The 15,458-nt window shown below is 35.1% G+C and overlaps 3 protein-coding genes across 4 annotated transcripts; 1 reads left to right on the top strand and 2 right to left on the bottom strand.

Moving 5' to 3' along the window:
* Window positions 1-49: 49 nt before the first annotated feature.
* Window positions 50-2,326, top strand: LOC18045883 (probable small nuclear ribonucleoprotein Sm D2). Of its 2 annotated transcripts, none has more exons than XM_006444292.2 (6): window positions 50-188; window positions 384-409; window positions 1,130-1,154; window positions 1,270-1,347; window positions 1,872-1,946; window positions 2,056-2,326. In XM_006444292.2, the coding sequence occupies exons 2-6, from the start codon at window positions 405-407 to the stop codon at window positions 2,170-2,172; spliced, it is 300 nt and encodes a 99-aa protein (XP_006444355.1). In that variant the 5' UTR covers window positions 50-188; window positions 384-404; the 3' UTR covers window positions 2,173-2,326. The 2 variants fall into 2 exon arrangements, with proteins under 2 accessions (XP_006444355.1, XP_006444357.1); XM_006444294.2 differs by having other exon boundaries at window positions 57-188; window positions 1,842-1,946.
* Window positions 2,327-2,550: 224 nt separating this feature from the next.
* Window positions 2,551-7,242, bottom strand: LOC18045882 (UDP-glucuronic acid decarboxylase 2). The gene is made up of 7 exons (XM_006444291.2): window positions 6,423-7,242; window positions 6,130-6,277; window positions 5,590-5,669; window positions 5,400-5,483; window positions 5,228-5,302; window positions 4,112-4,204; window positions 2,551-3,166 (listed from the first exon to the last, which is right to left on the bottom strand). The coding sequence occupies exons 1-7, from the start codon at window positions 7,032-7,034 to the stop codon at window positions 2,930-2,932; spliced, it is 1,329 nt and encodes a 442-aa protein (XP_006444354.1). The 5' UTR covers window positions 7,035-7,242; the 3' UTR covers window positions 2,551-2,929.
* A 6,585-nt stretch (window positions 7,243-13,827) lies between these two features.
* LOC18045881 (pectinesterase inhibitor 6) lies at window positions 13,828-15,085 on the bottom strand. The gene has a single exon (XM_006444290.2). The coding sequence runs from the start codon at window positions 14,677-14,679 to the stop codon at window positions 14,086-14,088; it is 594 nt and encodes a 197-aa protein (XP_006444353.1). The 5' UTR covers window positions 14,680-15,085; the 3' UTR covers window positions 13,828-14,085.
* Window positions 15,086-15,458: the final 373 nt, after the last annotated feature.

Raw genomic sequence — 15,458 nt, 5'->3', positions numbered from 1 at the left:
GCCTTTGTGGTTTCGGCAGCTGGTTCCAAAGCGTAATTGCAGACTGAATCAATCGTCTGCAATAGCCCAACTGTTCTAAATTATCAACATTCGTTTTTCGCTCTCTCTCTCTCACTCTTCAACTCTCACTTCTCTGCCCAAGATCCCCTTCACCCTCTCGCTCTCTCTAAAGTCTATACCCTGTCGTCGTGAGTTCTCTTAGATCCCTAGTTCTTTATCGTTCTGTTTCGTTTTTATACTGTTTTCCTCTTCTTCTTCTTCTTCTTCTTCTTTTTTTGCGGATTTATTACTCATTTTATCCTTTTTAAGATAATTGCCAGCTTGTTCGTTTTTTATTTTTATTTTCATTTTTTATCTTTGCTTATTACTTATTTATTTTGCAGGTTTGGGAGACTCGAGTGAAGATGAGGTACTCGACTCCATTTTCGCGTTTCTATTTTCTTGTCGGTTATTTTGTTCCTTTTATAATTTAACAAGTTAGGGTTTGTTATGTGTGCTGCTTGTTCGCCAGTGTTTTTGACTTCTAATCCTTGACTCTTTGAATTTCTTTTAGTCTATCTTTGCGAGGAAAGTTTTTTGAATGTATGGTTATTGAATAACTGGGGTATTTATACGTGTGGATTGACTCGTTTTTGGTTCAAATTATGCTCATGTTGGGGATTTTACAAAATCTGTTCATTAGTCTATTTGTGGGAATCAGGGGACAAAGTAACAGTTGGTTCTATCAGAAATTGAAGTTTGTGTGCGTGCGTGTGTGTGTGTGTGTGTGTGTATTAGAGTTGGAGCTTTGGAATTTCAGTTAAGTAGAAAAGGAGCTCAAATCTTTAATATATCTCAAGACATGATAATAGGTTTCTAATTCTTTAACTGATTTACCTTTGCATGAGCACTCAATATATTCCTTTTTGTTAGAATTTTTTGTTTGACAGCAGAAGTACATCTTGCATGCAGCACTGCTATGCCCTCACTGTCCTGTCCCTCATTTTTTTTTTTGGTTTTGTCCTCTTAGATAGTTTAGTGTATTTGTATGCTTCACTGATTTAATTGCTTTGTCGGCTTGTTTTGCATCATTGTATATTGACAATGTGCCAACTAACATTATTTCTCTTCCTTTTTGATTCTTTTGCAGTAGAGCAATGGATGAGGATACCACTGTAACATTTCTTACTGTTTATTAAGATTTTTATCAGCTTTGTCTCTGGATTGCCGTTATCCTACTTTTATGCTGAACTTAGCTTATATACCTCTTATTTATACTGTTTGTGGCAGGGTGGAAAGACTGAGGAAGAGGAATTCAACACTGGGCCACTTTCTGTTCTGATGATGAGTGTTAAAAATAACACTCAGGTATTATGCAACTATATTTACATTTAATAAGAGCAAAAGATTATCAAGTGCCTTGCGTAGTTTTTGTAGGAAGTTTCTAAATTATTTATGTAATCAAATGCAAGCTGAGGATGCTGGTAGTTTGATAAGGTGACTATTTAGCTAGGGGCTGTTTGAGAAACTCTAAACCAGTTTGCTGGAATGGTCTGATTAAAGTGAAGTTTGACATTTTAAGGTGATCTCTGTAACAGAATTGTTTTGTTTATTAGGCTTCACTGCCTGCTTTTCCAAATTAATGTTCTGTTGGTTTTAACCAGAAGTAGGTAGCATAATGCTTGTTATCCAAATTCGGTTCAGTTTTCGAAACTCCCAAACAACCCTTATGCTTTTCTGCTTTTGGGCCTTGGAGTTTATAGTTCTCCAGGTATTGGCTTGTGAGATCTGCTTGTAAATTATCATATGGATATGGCTTTGTTACAATATTTTTGTTGCCATTTAATCACTTGTTCACTCAGGTGCTAATCAACTGCCGGAACAACAAGAAGCTTCTTGGCCGTGTGAGGGCATTTGATCGACACTGCAACATGGTCCTTGAAAATGTCAGGGAGATGTGGACTGAGGTTTGTTATTTTCCACCGATCTTTATTTATTTATTTATTTATTTATTTATTATTCTTTTCCTGATTCTGATGCTACAATGCCTGATGTCTGTATTTACTTTTGGTTCAGTTGCCCAAGACTGGGAAAGGAAAGAAGAAAGCTCTTCCGGTCAACAAAGACAGATTCATCAGCAAGATGTTCCTTCGAGGGGACTCTGTAATCATTGTCCTTAGAAATCCCAAGTGATATAGCGGTCTTTAGAAATCATTCTCGATGATGTTAGAACGGTTGTCTTGATATTTGTGGACTATGTTGCGTGACAGATCCATTTACATTTTTAGGGATTAACATGTTTGGTCTGAAAGTTTATTATAAAGTCAGTGACTTTTATTTGTCTCCACTAGCCCGTTGATTTTTGTAGTCAGGTGATTATATTACCTGACCAAGGGATATATGATGGTTCAGACTTCAGATAGGTGATGCTCTCTGTGGATTTCCGTTTACAGTCAAATGTTTGAATGGTGTTTGTCACCAGCTCAAGAAGACGAGCAGTGTGTGGTTTGTCGGCCAACTAGTATCATGTAGTGGGCGATTATTAAGATTTGAGTCTTTATGGTCGAAATGAAACAACAAAAATAAGTACATTATCAAAAAACAGAACGAAAGGAACAAAGAAATGTGGTCTACTGCCTATTTTCAGTAACAAACTCCTCTACTACAATCGGAAGATAAGAACTGGATAAATTGTAACGGTAATGCTTGCTGTCTATCAAACTCAGGATCAGGATAACATAGAAAATTACAAGAAAATAGGAAAACGAATTTATATCAGGGCACCTTGAAATCTAAGCCAGATATAGATAACAAAGGGCTCATCTGCTGCTACCGCTGCTGCTGTTGAATGTGGCTACCATATGTTGTTCTCGAGGAGGAAAAAGGGGGAATTGTTTTCAACCAAACATTTCCCCTTCCTTTGATCACTCTAAGAAGTACACGGGCCAAGTTACGCCGATGACGTGGTGTCGGGGGTGGCACCTGCACCACCTTCCTTGTGGTCACCAAAGATACGCTGCCGGAAATCTTTGACCATCTTGGGGAGACCCTTCCTCAATGATACCTTTGGTTCCCAACCAAGAAGCTCTTTAGCCCTTGAGATATCAGGCTTCCTCTTGTGTGGATCATCTTCAGTGTTGGGCCTGAACTCTATTTTTGCATTTGGGTCAATTGTTTCCTGGACCACCTGCAGCAAAACAACGAGGAGGAGGAGAAGACTCAGATTTATTATGGAAGCAAAAATGCCAGGTACAAGACATTAATTTACAGAACCTGCTGGTATTACTATCTCTTGCTAAAATCAAACTGGAAAAAAACAACAGATAAAACAAGATCTGTGGTATTAAAATACATTCTTTTGCCACTCGGCCTTTGGCTGTATGGTCAGGGCTGCTGCCCTCCAAACGTGAGGGCAACAATTCGAACCCCCACAAACCCAGAGGTTATTCCTTCCTTAATTATAATAAATAATTGAGTACAGGCAGTCTTCACCTTAGTAAGTGTGAGTGCAGTAAACATCTCTTGAATATTAGTAAGGGTTAAACATCTCTTGAATATTAGTAAGGGTTAAAAATCTGGACAGTGCTTCATAAAAAATTGATGTAAACTAGTCCTAGTAATAGTCTGATTTATAAATATCAATTATAGTCTCATCTAATATGAGTTATAGTCTGAGTAATAGTCTCATGGAATAAAAAAAAAATACATTCTTATGTTTCACATTGGATTTTATGGCTTGGAAGGTCATTGAATTTGTCTTGATATATTTAGATCTGACATTAAATGAGTGATCTGGTTACTGAGGCAATTTCTATAATCATAAACATATTGATCTACAAATACATAATGATGTAAAACCAGATTATTTCTATTGAACCCAAAAAATAAATATATGAAATTAGAAAAGCCGTATAAAGACACTGTTGCCATACTAGACATATTTGTATATGTCTAAACAAAGTTTATCTTATATAGTATCCGTTTCACTGTACTCGTGACCAGAGATCTTCTGAAATCGCAACAGTTGTGGGCAACAGACAATGAAATGAATAACTAAAGAAGCAACAATGCCACAAAGTGAAAGAATGAAACCATCAAAATTATGAATATTCTTCAATGAAATGAGACATACCTGAGCAAGTTCAAGCATGGTAAATTCACCCGGATTTCCAAGATTAAAAGGACCCACATGTTCTCCCTCCATGAGGCGCATCAGACCCTCCACCTATTTTGACACACATTGCAACAAATCATCTTTAAAAAAAAAACTGAAAAGCAGCAACCATACTGAATCTATAACCATCTGGAGAGGACAGTTCCACAACCATGGTAAATATACCCCTGAAATATTACTGAGACTTTTGTTACTATTATTACTTAAGAGGAATTGTTATTATTATGATATTCTTGAAAGAAAGTAGTATTCAGAGAAATCTTACTCGGGATTGGCAACAACCTACCTAGTACCACGTAACCCCTATAAAGAAGAATTATATATTAAGTTATTAACCTTCTAATAAAATCAGCTTGCCAATCCAGTAGGATATGAATTTACTTTCAACCTAATATAAAATACTTAGAAATGATCAGTTCAATGGAGAGAGGTCAGAGGGACCGGAGAATCTTGTCATTGATACTGTCTACTTAATGATAGGGTCTTTTCTTTTCTTTTCTTGTCCCACTAAGTGTAAATTGATGATGCAAAAGAGACCGTGGTATACTGCTATACATATCTAGGGGGACTATTAATACGCCTGGCCCACTTAGGACTTCATTGGCTCCTAGTCACATGGTTTTTGCCTCTTTAGTTAGAACTTGCCAAAGAAAAATTTATGGTCATATAACATCAACTGCCTCATTTTGGCACTGCACAAACTGTTCACCATGCTGCAAATTCTAATCCAGGAAGTAAAAAACCAATTTCCCCAAACACGTGCTGCCCGCATGGAAAAAGTAATCCCAATTTGTATTTTCTAACAATAACATGTGCAATGCATAGTGAGCTAGAATTCAAATACATCTATAGAACAAACTTCCCTAAAACAAGACAAATCTCTTGCTCAAGAGATGCCCAACCCATCTATTTTATTAGAAAGCTAATCCAAGTGTAGAAGCATCAAAGAATCTTAAAGTTACCCAAAAAAATGAATAAGCAGTGACCATACTAGCACTTCGAAAATACTGATCAGATAGTAAAAATACATAATAATAATATTGTAAATACTCAAATGGTTTCTGTTAGTCTTACCAAATCAGAAACAAATTGGAAACTCCTAGTCTGCTTCCCATCTCCATATACAGTCAAAGGCTCCTTCCTTAAAGCCTGCATCATTGCAACAAATTATCTTTAACTAAATAATACACCCACTAGGGCCACCACCATTTGTAATTATATAATACAAAATACCGCAAAAGAATACCTGAGCAACAAAATTACTGACAACGCGACCATCATCGATACACATACGGGGTCCATAAGTGTTGAAAATTCTAGCAATCCTAACCTGAAAAAGAATTAAAACAAGAATAAATAATGTCCAATTTGTCATCTCTGAAAAATTTTATAACTAACAGTTAATTGAAATTAATCAATGGGTAACTTTAACAAACCTCCACGCCAGCTCCTCTGTGGTAGTCCATGGTCAACGTTTCAGCAGTTCGCTTTCCCTCATCGTAACAACTTCGGACACCTGTCATGCATTCCAACATTCGAACCCAAACCCGTTGTCAGATTTATTTTAAAACCGAGAATACAGTACCCGTCAGATCTAGGCGCCGCACTAACATTCATATTTCACAAACCATCCCGTTTACTAAAATACCCCTCCCTCAACGTTTGTCATTTTTACAATCTACCACGCGCACTACAACAACGTTACCATTATCACCGTTCAAACTTCAAACAAACATCCGCCGATTTGTTGAAGTTACGATAACAAATACGTGGTGAAATTGGAACCATTTGATTAGCGCACCGCTAGACGCGGCCATCATCAGATCTGAAGTCATGATAAACAGCCTCCGCTTTGCCCGGGCTGCTAAAGGGCGCCGTTTCGATACAGTAAAATAAAGAAACGACATGCTTTGCGTGATGGCCGAAATTGACTAATGAAAACTAAAAAATGAGAGAGAATGAGAAGAAATATGTACCGATAGGATTGACGTTGCCCCAGTAAGTCTCCTTCTGTGGATGCTGAAGAGGGTCACCGTACACTTCACTGGTACTCGTTAATAAGAACCTCGCTCCCACTCTCTTCGCCAATCCAAGCATGTTCAATGTTCCCACCACATTCGTCTTGTAAAATTTCTCATTAAGGAAAAAAAAAAAAAAAACAACCAAGTTCTTTTTTAAAATAAAAACAAAACAAAAGATATGAGCTGAAAATAAACTTTTTTTCTGAAAACAACAATATTTTTGTCCTTTCGAAAGAAAAAAAGGATATAATAGTCTTGACGGGGTTGAATTTGTAATGAACTGGAGATGCGGGACAAGCGAGATGGTAGATCTGGTCGACTTCAAGCAAGAGAGGCTCGACGACGTCGTGTCTGATGAGCTCAAAATTCGGGTTACCAAAGTGGTGCATCACGTTTTCTTTCCTTCCCGTGAAGAAATTATCTACAACGATCACGCTGTCGCCCCTCGCGATCAGACGGTCCACGAGGTGAGACCCGACGAACCCCGCCCCACCCGTGACGACTATTCTAAGCCCCTTCCGTTTCAGCCCCAGGGGAATCTTCCCGCCCGAATTCACCGCCCCGAACCCGACGCGAGGGTTGTAGGCTCTTTGGTACGTCTCGACGGGGTAATACGACAGCGAATCCGAGATCGCTACGTGGCCGCGGGCCCCACCGTACGAGGCGGGATACGACGTCGGAATGACGGTAAAAAACAGGGTGGCGATAGCAATGCCGACGAGGACGAACACGAGTCGCTGCTCGCGGAGCATGTAGCGAATCGGTTGGGTCACGGCGAACCATGGCTTGATGGGTTTAGGGGAATAAGAATCCGTCGCCAGTTGACTGTCGTGGCCTCTGTATATGAGCTCAGACCCCATCCTCGGGAATTTCTAATCACACCCCACCTCGCTCCAATGTCGAGATCAGCTGATCAAAGAGAGAAGAAATATAAAAGAGAAGGTGAATTTTTCACGAGCTACAGCTGAGTTGAACAGGCCGGGAGAGCTCAGTCACCGGCTTGTGTTTTATGCTGTGCAGGATTGGTGCGATTTTCGTTTTGGAGTTGTGGGGTTTTGGTTTATAAAAAGGGGAGGGGAAAAGATGAGGGCTCCGTTTGGTGGAAAATTGCGGAAAGGCCATTGTGGTACGACTTTGTCGAGTAAATGATTGTCGTCATTTGGTGGGATTCGAATTTCCAAATAGTAGGAAATTATTACGTAATTAAATTAATGCTTTGTGAACTTTCTTCTAGTGGGGGTATTTTTACGAATTTTGATTTCGTAGTTGCGTGATTGACTTTTTAATTTTAATACTGTAGTATAATTATTTTTTATTTTCTTGAAAATTTGACGACATAAGTAATTAACAGCTGTTTTAGATATTAAAACTCTTATCATTGTGTTGAGATATGCTCATTATTTTATGTTATATATATAACGTAACTGAAAGTTCATAATTATCTCGTTTACCACCATAAATTGAGATTACCCAACGACAATTGATTGTCAATTAAGAAATTTCGACGGTTGTTAATTTATTTGCAAATTTCACAGGTTTGTTTAAGAGAACAATAATCTTATATTTAAATTAACAGAACTTATAAATTAAATATTATTATGATTGGTTCAATGCCCGTAACAGATGTATATACACAGTATTATATGGGGGGCGCACGCTGGATTACCAAAATGAAACAAGAACTGGATTACCAAAATGTATAGACGTCAATTACGTATATTTAATTTTGGTTTTCCAAAATGTTTAATAATATTTTTTGTTGTTTCGTTTTCTGTACGCGCGGTTTTATACATTTTCTTTTTCAATTTCCGTTACCCGCCACAAACTACTTCCACTGGAATTACCGATTACAGTTAATGCAAAATTTGCTTTAAATTTATTTTGTTTTTTTGCTTAATACGATGATTAAAACTCATATAATTCACAAAATCGAGTATTAATTTCGTGCATTGTGATATACTACTTTACGCGTAGCCTACGATGGTTAGAACAAATCACGTGGTCCCGGTAGAGAGTCCATGCAAATCCAAGTTGCCCATTCCATCCTTCGCGGGGAAAAGGCTTTTTTTGTGGGTTGGGTCTAGGAAAGAAATAGAGTTCATTGTTTGGAGATTATCGAAGGCTTTCGTGTCCAAATTTATTACCCGTTCGTGGTGGTAACTTTAAAGGGAAGACAGAGATTTAAATGTTTTCAATATTAATAATAATAATATAATTAGGTGAGTTCTGCCTTGGTAGGCGAATGTCGAATGCTGCCCCCAAAAATGGTACTCCATTATTGGGTGATTTTAGTCGCTCAATTATTCCACTAACCAATACCTAACCTTTGTCCTAAATGCAGCAATCCATGGGCTCATTAGATCGAGTTTTCATTTTCTTTTTTTTTTTTTTTTTAAATTGAACATTTGCAACATTATTTTATGCCTTCAATGAATTTACGTTATTCTTTTTAAGCCAAGATTATTACTTTACGTAACCGACGGGAGGGGACACATGCATTTCTTATTTCCAGTCCCATGTAAAGAAATGATACTTGTAAGCAGGCGTTCCTCTTTTTTTCCTTTTTTCTTTTTTTTCCAGTTAAAGATTTCTTCTTGTTATATTGGCCGTAGGGTTAAATTTAGCCGCTCGTTTAGGTCACCTCATGAAAATCACACCCCCGGACCCCGACACAGAAAATGGTGGGGCGCACCTTTTGGACTTTGAAAATTCCGAAATGTTAGATTACATACAACTCAATTGTGTTTGGTACCGACATGGCTACTGCAGTATTGTTTAAAGTTTCGTATGACTTTTTAATTGCCTAGTCTAATTTTACAATTTTCAGTGAGATTACAACTCTCATGTTAATAATTTTTTTTTTTTTAGAATAGTACAAGTGATTTTGGATTAGAATCAAACTCTCATTGGTAGGAACTAAATAATCGGACACTTTCTATTTATTTATATGATTATTCTCTTAAAATACTTAATTTATATTTCAACTAATGTGCCACCGATATATTTTTATCATTTAGGTTATAAATAGTAAGACTTAATAATTAATTATCTGTTTAATCAATTAAATAATGACACATCGTTTGTCACGTAATAAGTGTCATACTTAAGTAAGCATAGCATTGATATTTTTTTGACTCATTTCAATAGAAACATAATTACTTCTTGAGGTGACAATTCATAAAATTATGTCGTATTCATGTCGTGTTATGTCAAATTTAAGTAAATACATATGCGACACATTTAATAATCGTGTCAAAAAATTCAAATATGAATACATTCCACTTAATAAATGGTTGATACGAATAATATAAGATGTTTGATATATTATGATAACACAATAATTAGTAGATAGTAACAGATTTAAAAAAATATAATAAATTGATAAATTAATATTGGCATCATAATTGTGTAATCATATTGAAGTAGTCTCTACAAATATGAAGCGATTATTTATTAAATTGGAATACGTCAACATACTTATTAGTTGTATCAAATTTATCAACATATATAAAAAAAAAAAAAATCATGTCATATTACAGCCCATTTCACCACCTCTAATAACTCCTACATCAACGATGAGTCCGTGACACATCCAAAACATGCCCCTGGTGAGACTAGTAGTAACACGTGTAACAACAAAGTTATTCCGTTACAGTAAGTAAAATCGAAAATTGACTACGGGAATTATTGTTAAAAATATCATTATCTTGATTTGCTTGGGTTGGGTCCGCTTCGTGTGTAACCAAAAAATAAAAATAAAAAATGAACAGAAAATTTGGAGACGATGACTCGATGAGTGGGGCGAACCCAGGGAGGGGTATCTGAGAGTCTGGGGGTCCTCGTGGACAAGGCTTATATTGCACGTCGTGGCAGGATTCGTACTGAAGCGACATCGACTCTTCTCCCTACACGTGGTGTCTACAAAGATTTTGCACGTTTCTCCAGTCTTCACTTAGCCTTGACTGTGTTCGATTAGTTACCAACCGCCATTTGTGCCATGATGAAAGCATAACACCAACACGCGCCAGGGTCACTACTAATGTGCTTTTTGCTTTTCTTCGAGTATTTTTCATTTTATTAACCGTTATCCAATCTCTCCTCTCTCTTTTAAGGGCATGTTTGGTTGGGAGGAGAGAATGGGGGAGAGAAAATTAATTCAAATTTTATTTTTATTTTTATTGTTTAGTTACATAAAATATATAAGAATTTAATTTTTATTAAAATTTAATATTCCTTATAATGTAGAATTTGAATTCCACACCAAAGAGTGAGAATTTAAATTCCTCTTATGTTGAAAACACAAACTTCTAAAATTGTTCTTCAATATTTTCACTTGTTTAATGTTATTAATTATTATTATTTATAATTTTATTTTATCAATTTAATATTATAAATAATTTTATATTAACTAAATTTAATGAATGATTTAAAAAATTTAATAAATAAATAAACTTATTTATTTATTTAATATTTAATATGTAAATATAAATTAACTATCGTCGGATTATCGCCGGACCTCTACCGGATTTTGCCGGAATTTCATCCGGCACCGGAACTTGCTCGGACCTCCGCCGGAATTCGCTGGACCTCTGTCAAAAGTCACCTGCCACCGTTGACCGGCGTTGACTTCCGTTGACTGGATTTTAATAATATTAAATAATATTTAATATTTAATAGTTTACTATATTAAATTATTTTATATTTTATATTAAATATAAATCATGAATTGTTTTAGAATTTTTTAAAATTAAAAAATTTGGTATTAATATTAAATAATATTTTATTACTAATATAGGTAATTTAGTATTTAAGACAAAGGATAAATTTGTCCAAAAAAAATTACAATTCCTTTTCCTATTAAATTTTATTTCAAACTAAACAATAAAATTTAATTTTACTATTCTCTTCCACTCCTCTATGCTCTTTTCCTCTCCTCCACTCTCTTAAAACCAAACACCACCTAAAAGTATACATGAAAAGGTGCAATTTCATTGCTGTGTTACCCTATGCCTGCGCCAAATTACAGTACGATAACCCGCTTTATTTTTTAAGCTATCAAATGAAAGATTATGTTAAACCAAAAAATATATATAGATATGCATATCACCGGGCTAAAACGCCTCATTCATGTCAAACATTATTTTAAATATTACAATACAAATTTACGGATAAACCATGATAAAGGCTTTTTTTTTTTTTACCTTGGTCAATAAATTGACGAGTAATTTACCCTACACAACAGCGTTGGGTTTTTCTACACTGCAAATGGTCCCCAGTAAACAGTGATTGGTCTGTCTGGAATCTTGATTCATCAGCCTGCAAGTTTTGTGGACAAACAGTATTGAGTTTTCTGCATTTTTTCCCCCTTCCACTAATAATAATAATAAAAAAAAAAAAGTTTACTTTTTGGTGGCAAAGTCTCAACTAATTGAACGGCTATAAAATAAAAAGAAAAAAATTGCGAACATGCAACATAAACGACGTATAAGTAAAGGAAATTATCATAGTACAACCTCTATTTTATTTTATATTCATATAATTATTATAAAATTTTAATATATTTTTTACATTATTTTTTTTTTAATTTATATCAACTAGTCACGTTTGAACAACTACCGTTAAATAATTTAAACGAAATGATAATTTTAGCCCCTAAATAAATTAAATGACCATTTTATTTTATTAAAACTTTGAAAACTAAGAAAATTATAATTAAAAAAATATTCCTAAATTTAATAAAATAAATAAATCACAAATAGATGTGCTCAGCTGATTTTTATTAAATTTAGATTTTGTAAAATTTTAATAATTCCTTATTTTTATTAAAATTTTTCTAATTTTACAAAATTTTAATAAAAATAACTGAATTTATTTATTAAAAAATTATAATTTTACAAAATTTTATTAAAATAACTGAATTTATTTATTAAAAAATTATAATTTTACAAAATTTTATTAAAATAACTGAATTTATTTATTAGAAAATAATCCCAAAATTTTAATAATTTAGGAGATTTTTATTAAATCCCAAAATTTTACAATTATTTTTATAATTATAATTTTTATTAAAAATAAAAATTCTAATTTTGGGATTTATTTTTATTAAAATTAGGGGTATTTTTTTAATTATAAATTTTTATTTTTCAAAATTTTTAGAAGATAAAATGATATTTTAATTTATTTAGGGGTAAAATTATCATTTTGTTTAAATTATTTAATGATATTAGTGTAAAAATAGTACAAAAAATATATTAAAATTTTATAATGGTTGAATAAACACAAAGTAAAATAAAGATGGTGCAATGATAATTTCTCCACGAATAACAAATGACCGCGATCGGGCGAGAAGTTTTGTAGACAAAGCTTATTACACTTGTTTTTCAAAACGGCAAGAGTCAATCTTGACGAAGGAGCAAAGCAATCCGTGCATGGTTCCGTCAATTTCTCAATCACAAAATGACTAGGACGAAAGCCCATTCTCTGAAATTGATCCAAAAATGGCGTTTTTGTTTTTACACTTTTGCATCGTCAAGTTCAGTGACAGATGGCAAGAGCAAAGCGGATTAATCCACCGATGACTTTTCTTGATTAAAATAAAAATGATTCCCACTTCTTTGAAACTTGACCTCTTATCATTATTCTTTTCAAAGAAAAAAGTGTGCTAAATATTTCTAATTGCTATTACATAGCTTACAAAGAAGAATAAAAAAAAGGAACGACGAAATTAACTAGAACATGGGCAAACGTGATTCCTTCATTGTAAATTGTGGAAATTATTATTGTTAATCCGCTGCCGAGGATGATAAAATGTGTGGAGCAAATGAACTGCCCGGCCTGCACCATATGCTACCAAAATGGTGAAACATTAAATATACCTCCGCCAACTAAAGGTGCATTTGATTTTTTTTTTTTTTTTTAAGTAGTCAAATATGAGAAAATGATAGAGAAGTGGCCGAGTGCTCAAGGATCATTAGGCCTTTTCAGATGGATCTAGATTTGAACAAGTTGGATCCAAAGTCAACGAAGCGGCCTAACCTTCAGTTTTGCATTGTCGTTTCCCTAGCCACTATCATCAGTTTACACCGTGAATTGCCTGTTAGGTCCTTGGATTCAAATTTTATTTGCTGCATTTTTTATTCTCATTTAAATTTGAGATTGGGTCGGGTGTTGACAACCACTTATTGGTTTAGTGATCGTTTCTCCTAATATATATGGGATGAATAAAAATTTATCTTTCTTTACAAGTAAATCTCTCCATTAATTATTAGCCTAAATATAAATGAAATGGGTTGAAGTTCCCACCTGTTGTCTTGTGGGAACAGAATTTATGCTTTTGTGCAGATAAGTCCCATTCATTTTCAGAACAGACGTGGGAAGTGCGTTTTAAATGAGAATAAAAATGAGATGAGAGCTTGTTGGGGAATATTATTTTAGCGCATCGCTTGTGTTTGTTTGTCTCGTATCATCACTTAATCGAATTGGGTCCTCAACAAGCAAATTTCGGTTTAAAATACAGGCCCAAACCCGATGCTTACTGGTTTAGCTTTTTATGGATTTATGTACGCACCCAAAGCGAGGACAATTATAAGTCGCACTCCAAAAGAAAAAAAGATCAGAATTTTGGAAGAAGAAAGTTCTAATGATCTACAGTTGTTGAGCTACTGCTGGGGTTGGATTTTCTGGGAAGTAAATCCACATGGGTTCATGAAACTTGAAATTTATTTGTTTTACAACAGATATACACAATAGGAAGATTAAATTAAAGCTAGTTGAGTACACACTAAAGAGAAACAAGTAGCCCGATCTCTACTAGTTTTATTGTTTCATGCCATCACCTCTGCCTCTCAGCACGCAGCTTAATTGAAGAGCGTATCATGTAAACACACACACACACACACACACACACACATATTATGGATCGGCAAGGGCAAGGCTTTCCAAACTCGTGGTTGCAAGTTTGTTAATAAGAGCCAGAGCATTGCTTGCTAAATAAGTTGTTTTCAAAACTCGTTTTTTAAGCAAATCTACTTGCGTTGCCTTTTGCCCTTCAAAACCATCCAAGCAAGTGTCCTCATAAGTCAGTGCAGCGCTCACAAAGGTTGTGAGATCATCCATTTGTCTATCAAACTCTCTTGCACTTAGCCTCCTCAGTATGCCAAGCGACATGTGAAGTTCATCAATGGTTTCTTGAAAGCACTCGATGCAATCTAAAAGAGCCAATCGATTTCTCCCTCTCATTAAGTTTCTTCTCTTCAATTTGTACAAGAATTGAGTTACGTTCTTGACCTCACCTATTGTCACCGAGACGCCAGCACGCGCCCACTTCCCAGGACTATTCCTAGCACTCTTAGAAAATGGTGCTAGCGAGTGGATACAAAGATCTCGATATGTTGTCACACTACATGCATCTCGGACGAAGTTATTCCTATTCCCGGATGCCGATTCGCCAGATTTTGCTAGCCAGGCAAGGAGCATGAACAACATGAACATGTTTGGTCCTGCCATTTCTTTTATTTCTAGGATTTAAAATGGGTGAAAAAAAGAAATCATATCTATCAAATGTGAAGCCTGAATTAACAGAAGCTTTTTGATGGGAAACTTTATAAGAAGTTTTTGGGCGCTTTTCTAGTTGTTACCAAGGCAAGAGGCTGGTGAGTGTAATAAAGAAGGGGAAAGGGTAGAACAGGCTGATTAAGAAAGTGAAAGAGCATGTGAATGGACTGGTGAGTTTCTCATGAAATTTGGGATGAGGGTGATGATATAGATCCTGAGAGGGAAGATCTGTTTGCTAAATATTGACTGATGATGCTGAAAATCTTAATAAAGTTTATATGACTTCGAAAGGCCATAATAACATTCATATATTACTGTCACAAGCACTGTTGCAGTTGAATGCCAAGCATCCAATGAATTTATGTCACAATCATTAAATCAAAACGCTGTGCTCTTCATTTTCATACTGTGGGGGGTTAGACTGCATTAAAGATTTACAGTCGGTAAGAGTCGAGAACACATCATACGATATCACAAACTACTGTTTTCGGAAAAGCATTTATTTTCTTCTGCCTCAACAAAATTTCTTGACGAGGTGTTATCTTCATATATAATTTCTGTTAGGTCAAGGATGCAGTTCACACTTCACATGATACTGATAAAAACACTATACCAACCCAACACAACATGTACCATTCGGGGAAAAAAAAAAGAACAGATAAAGATTGGTACAGTAGTTGTCGCACCATTGTGCGCCACCTGACAAATTATGGAGGGGCACACTAAGAGCA

Source organism: Citrus clementina, unplaced genomic scaffold (genome assembly GCF_000493195.1).
Source record: "Citrus clementina cultivar Clemenules unplaced genomic scaffold, Citrus_clementina_v1.0 scaffold_3, whole genome shotgun sequence".
Lineage (NCBI taxonomy): Eukaryota > Viridiplantae > Streptophyta > Magnoliopsida > Sapindales > Rutaceae > Citrus > Citrus x clementina.
This window is presented reverse-complemented; position numbering and strand designations above follow the sequence as displayed.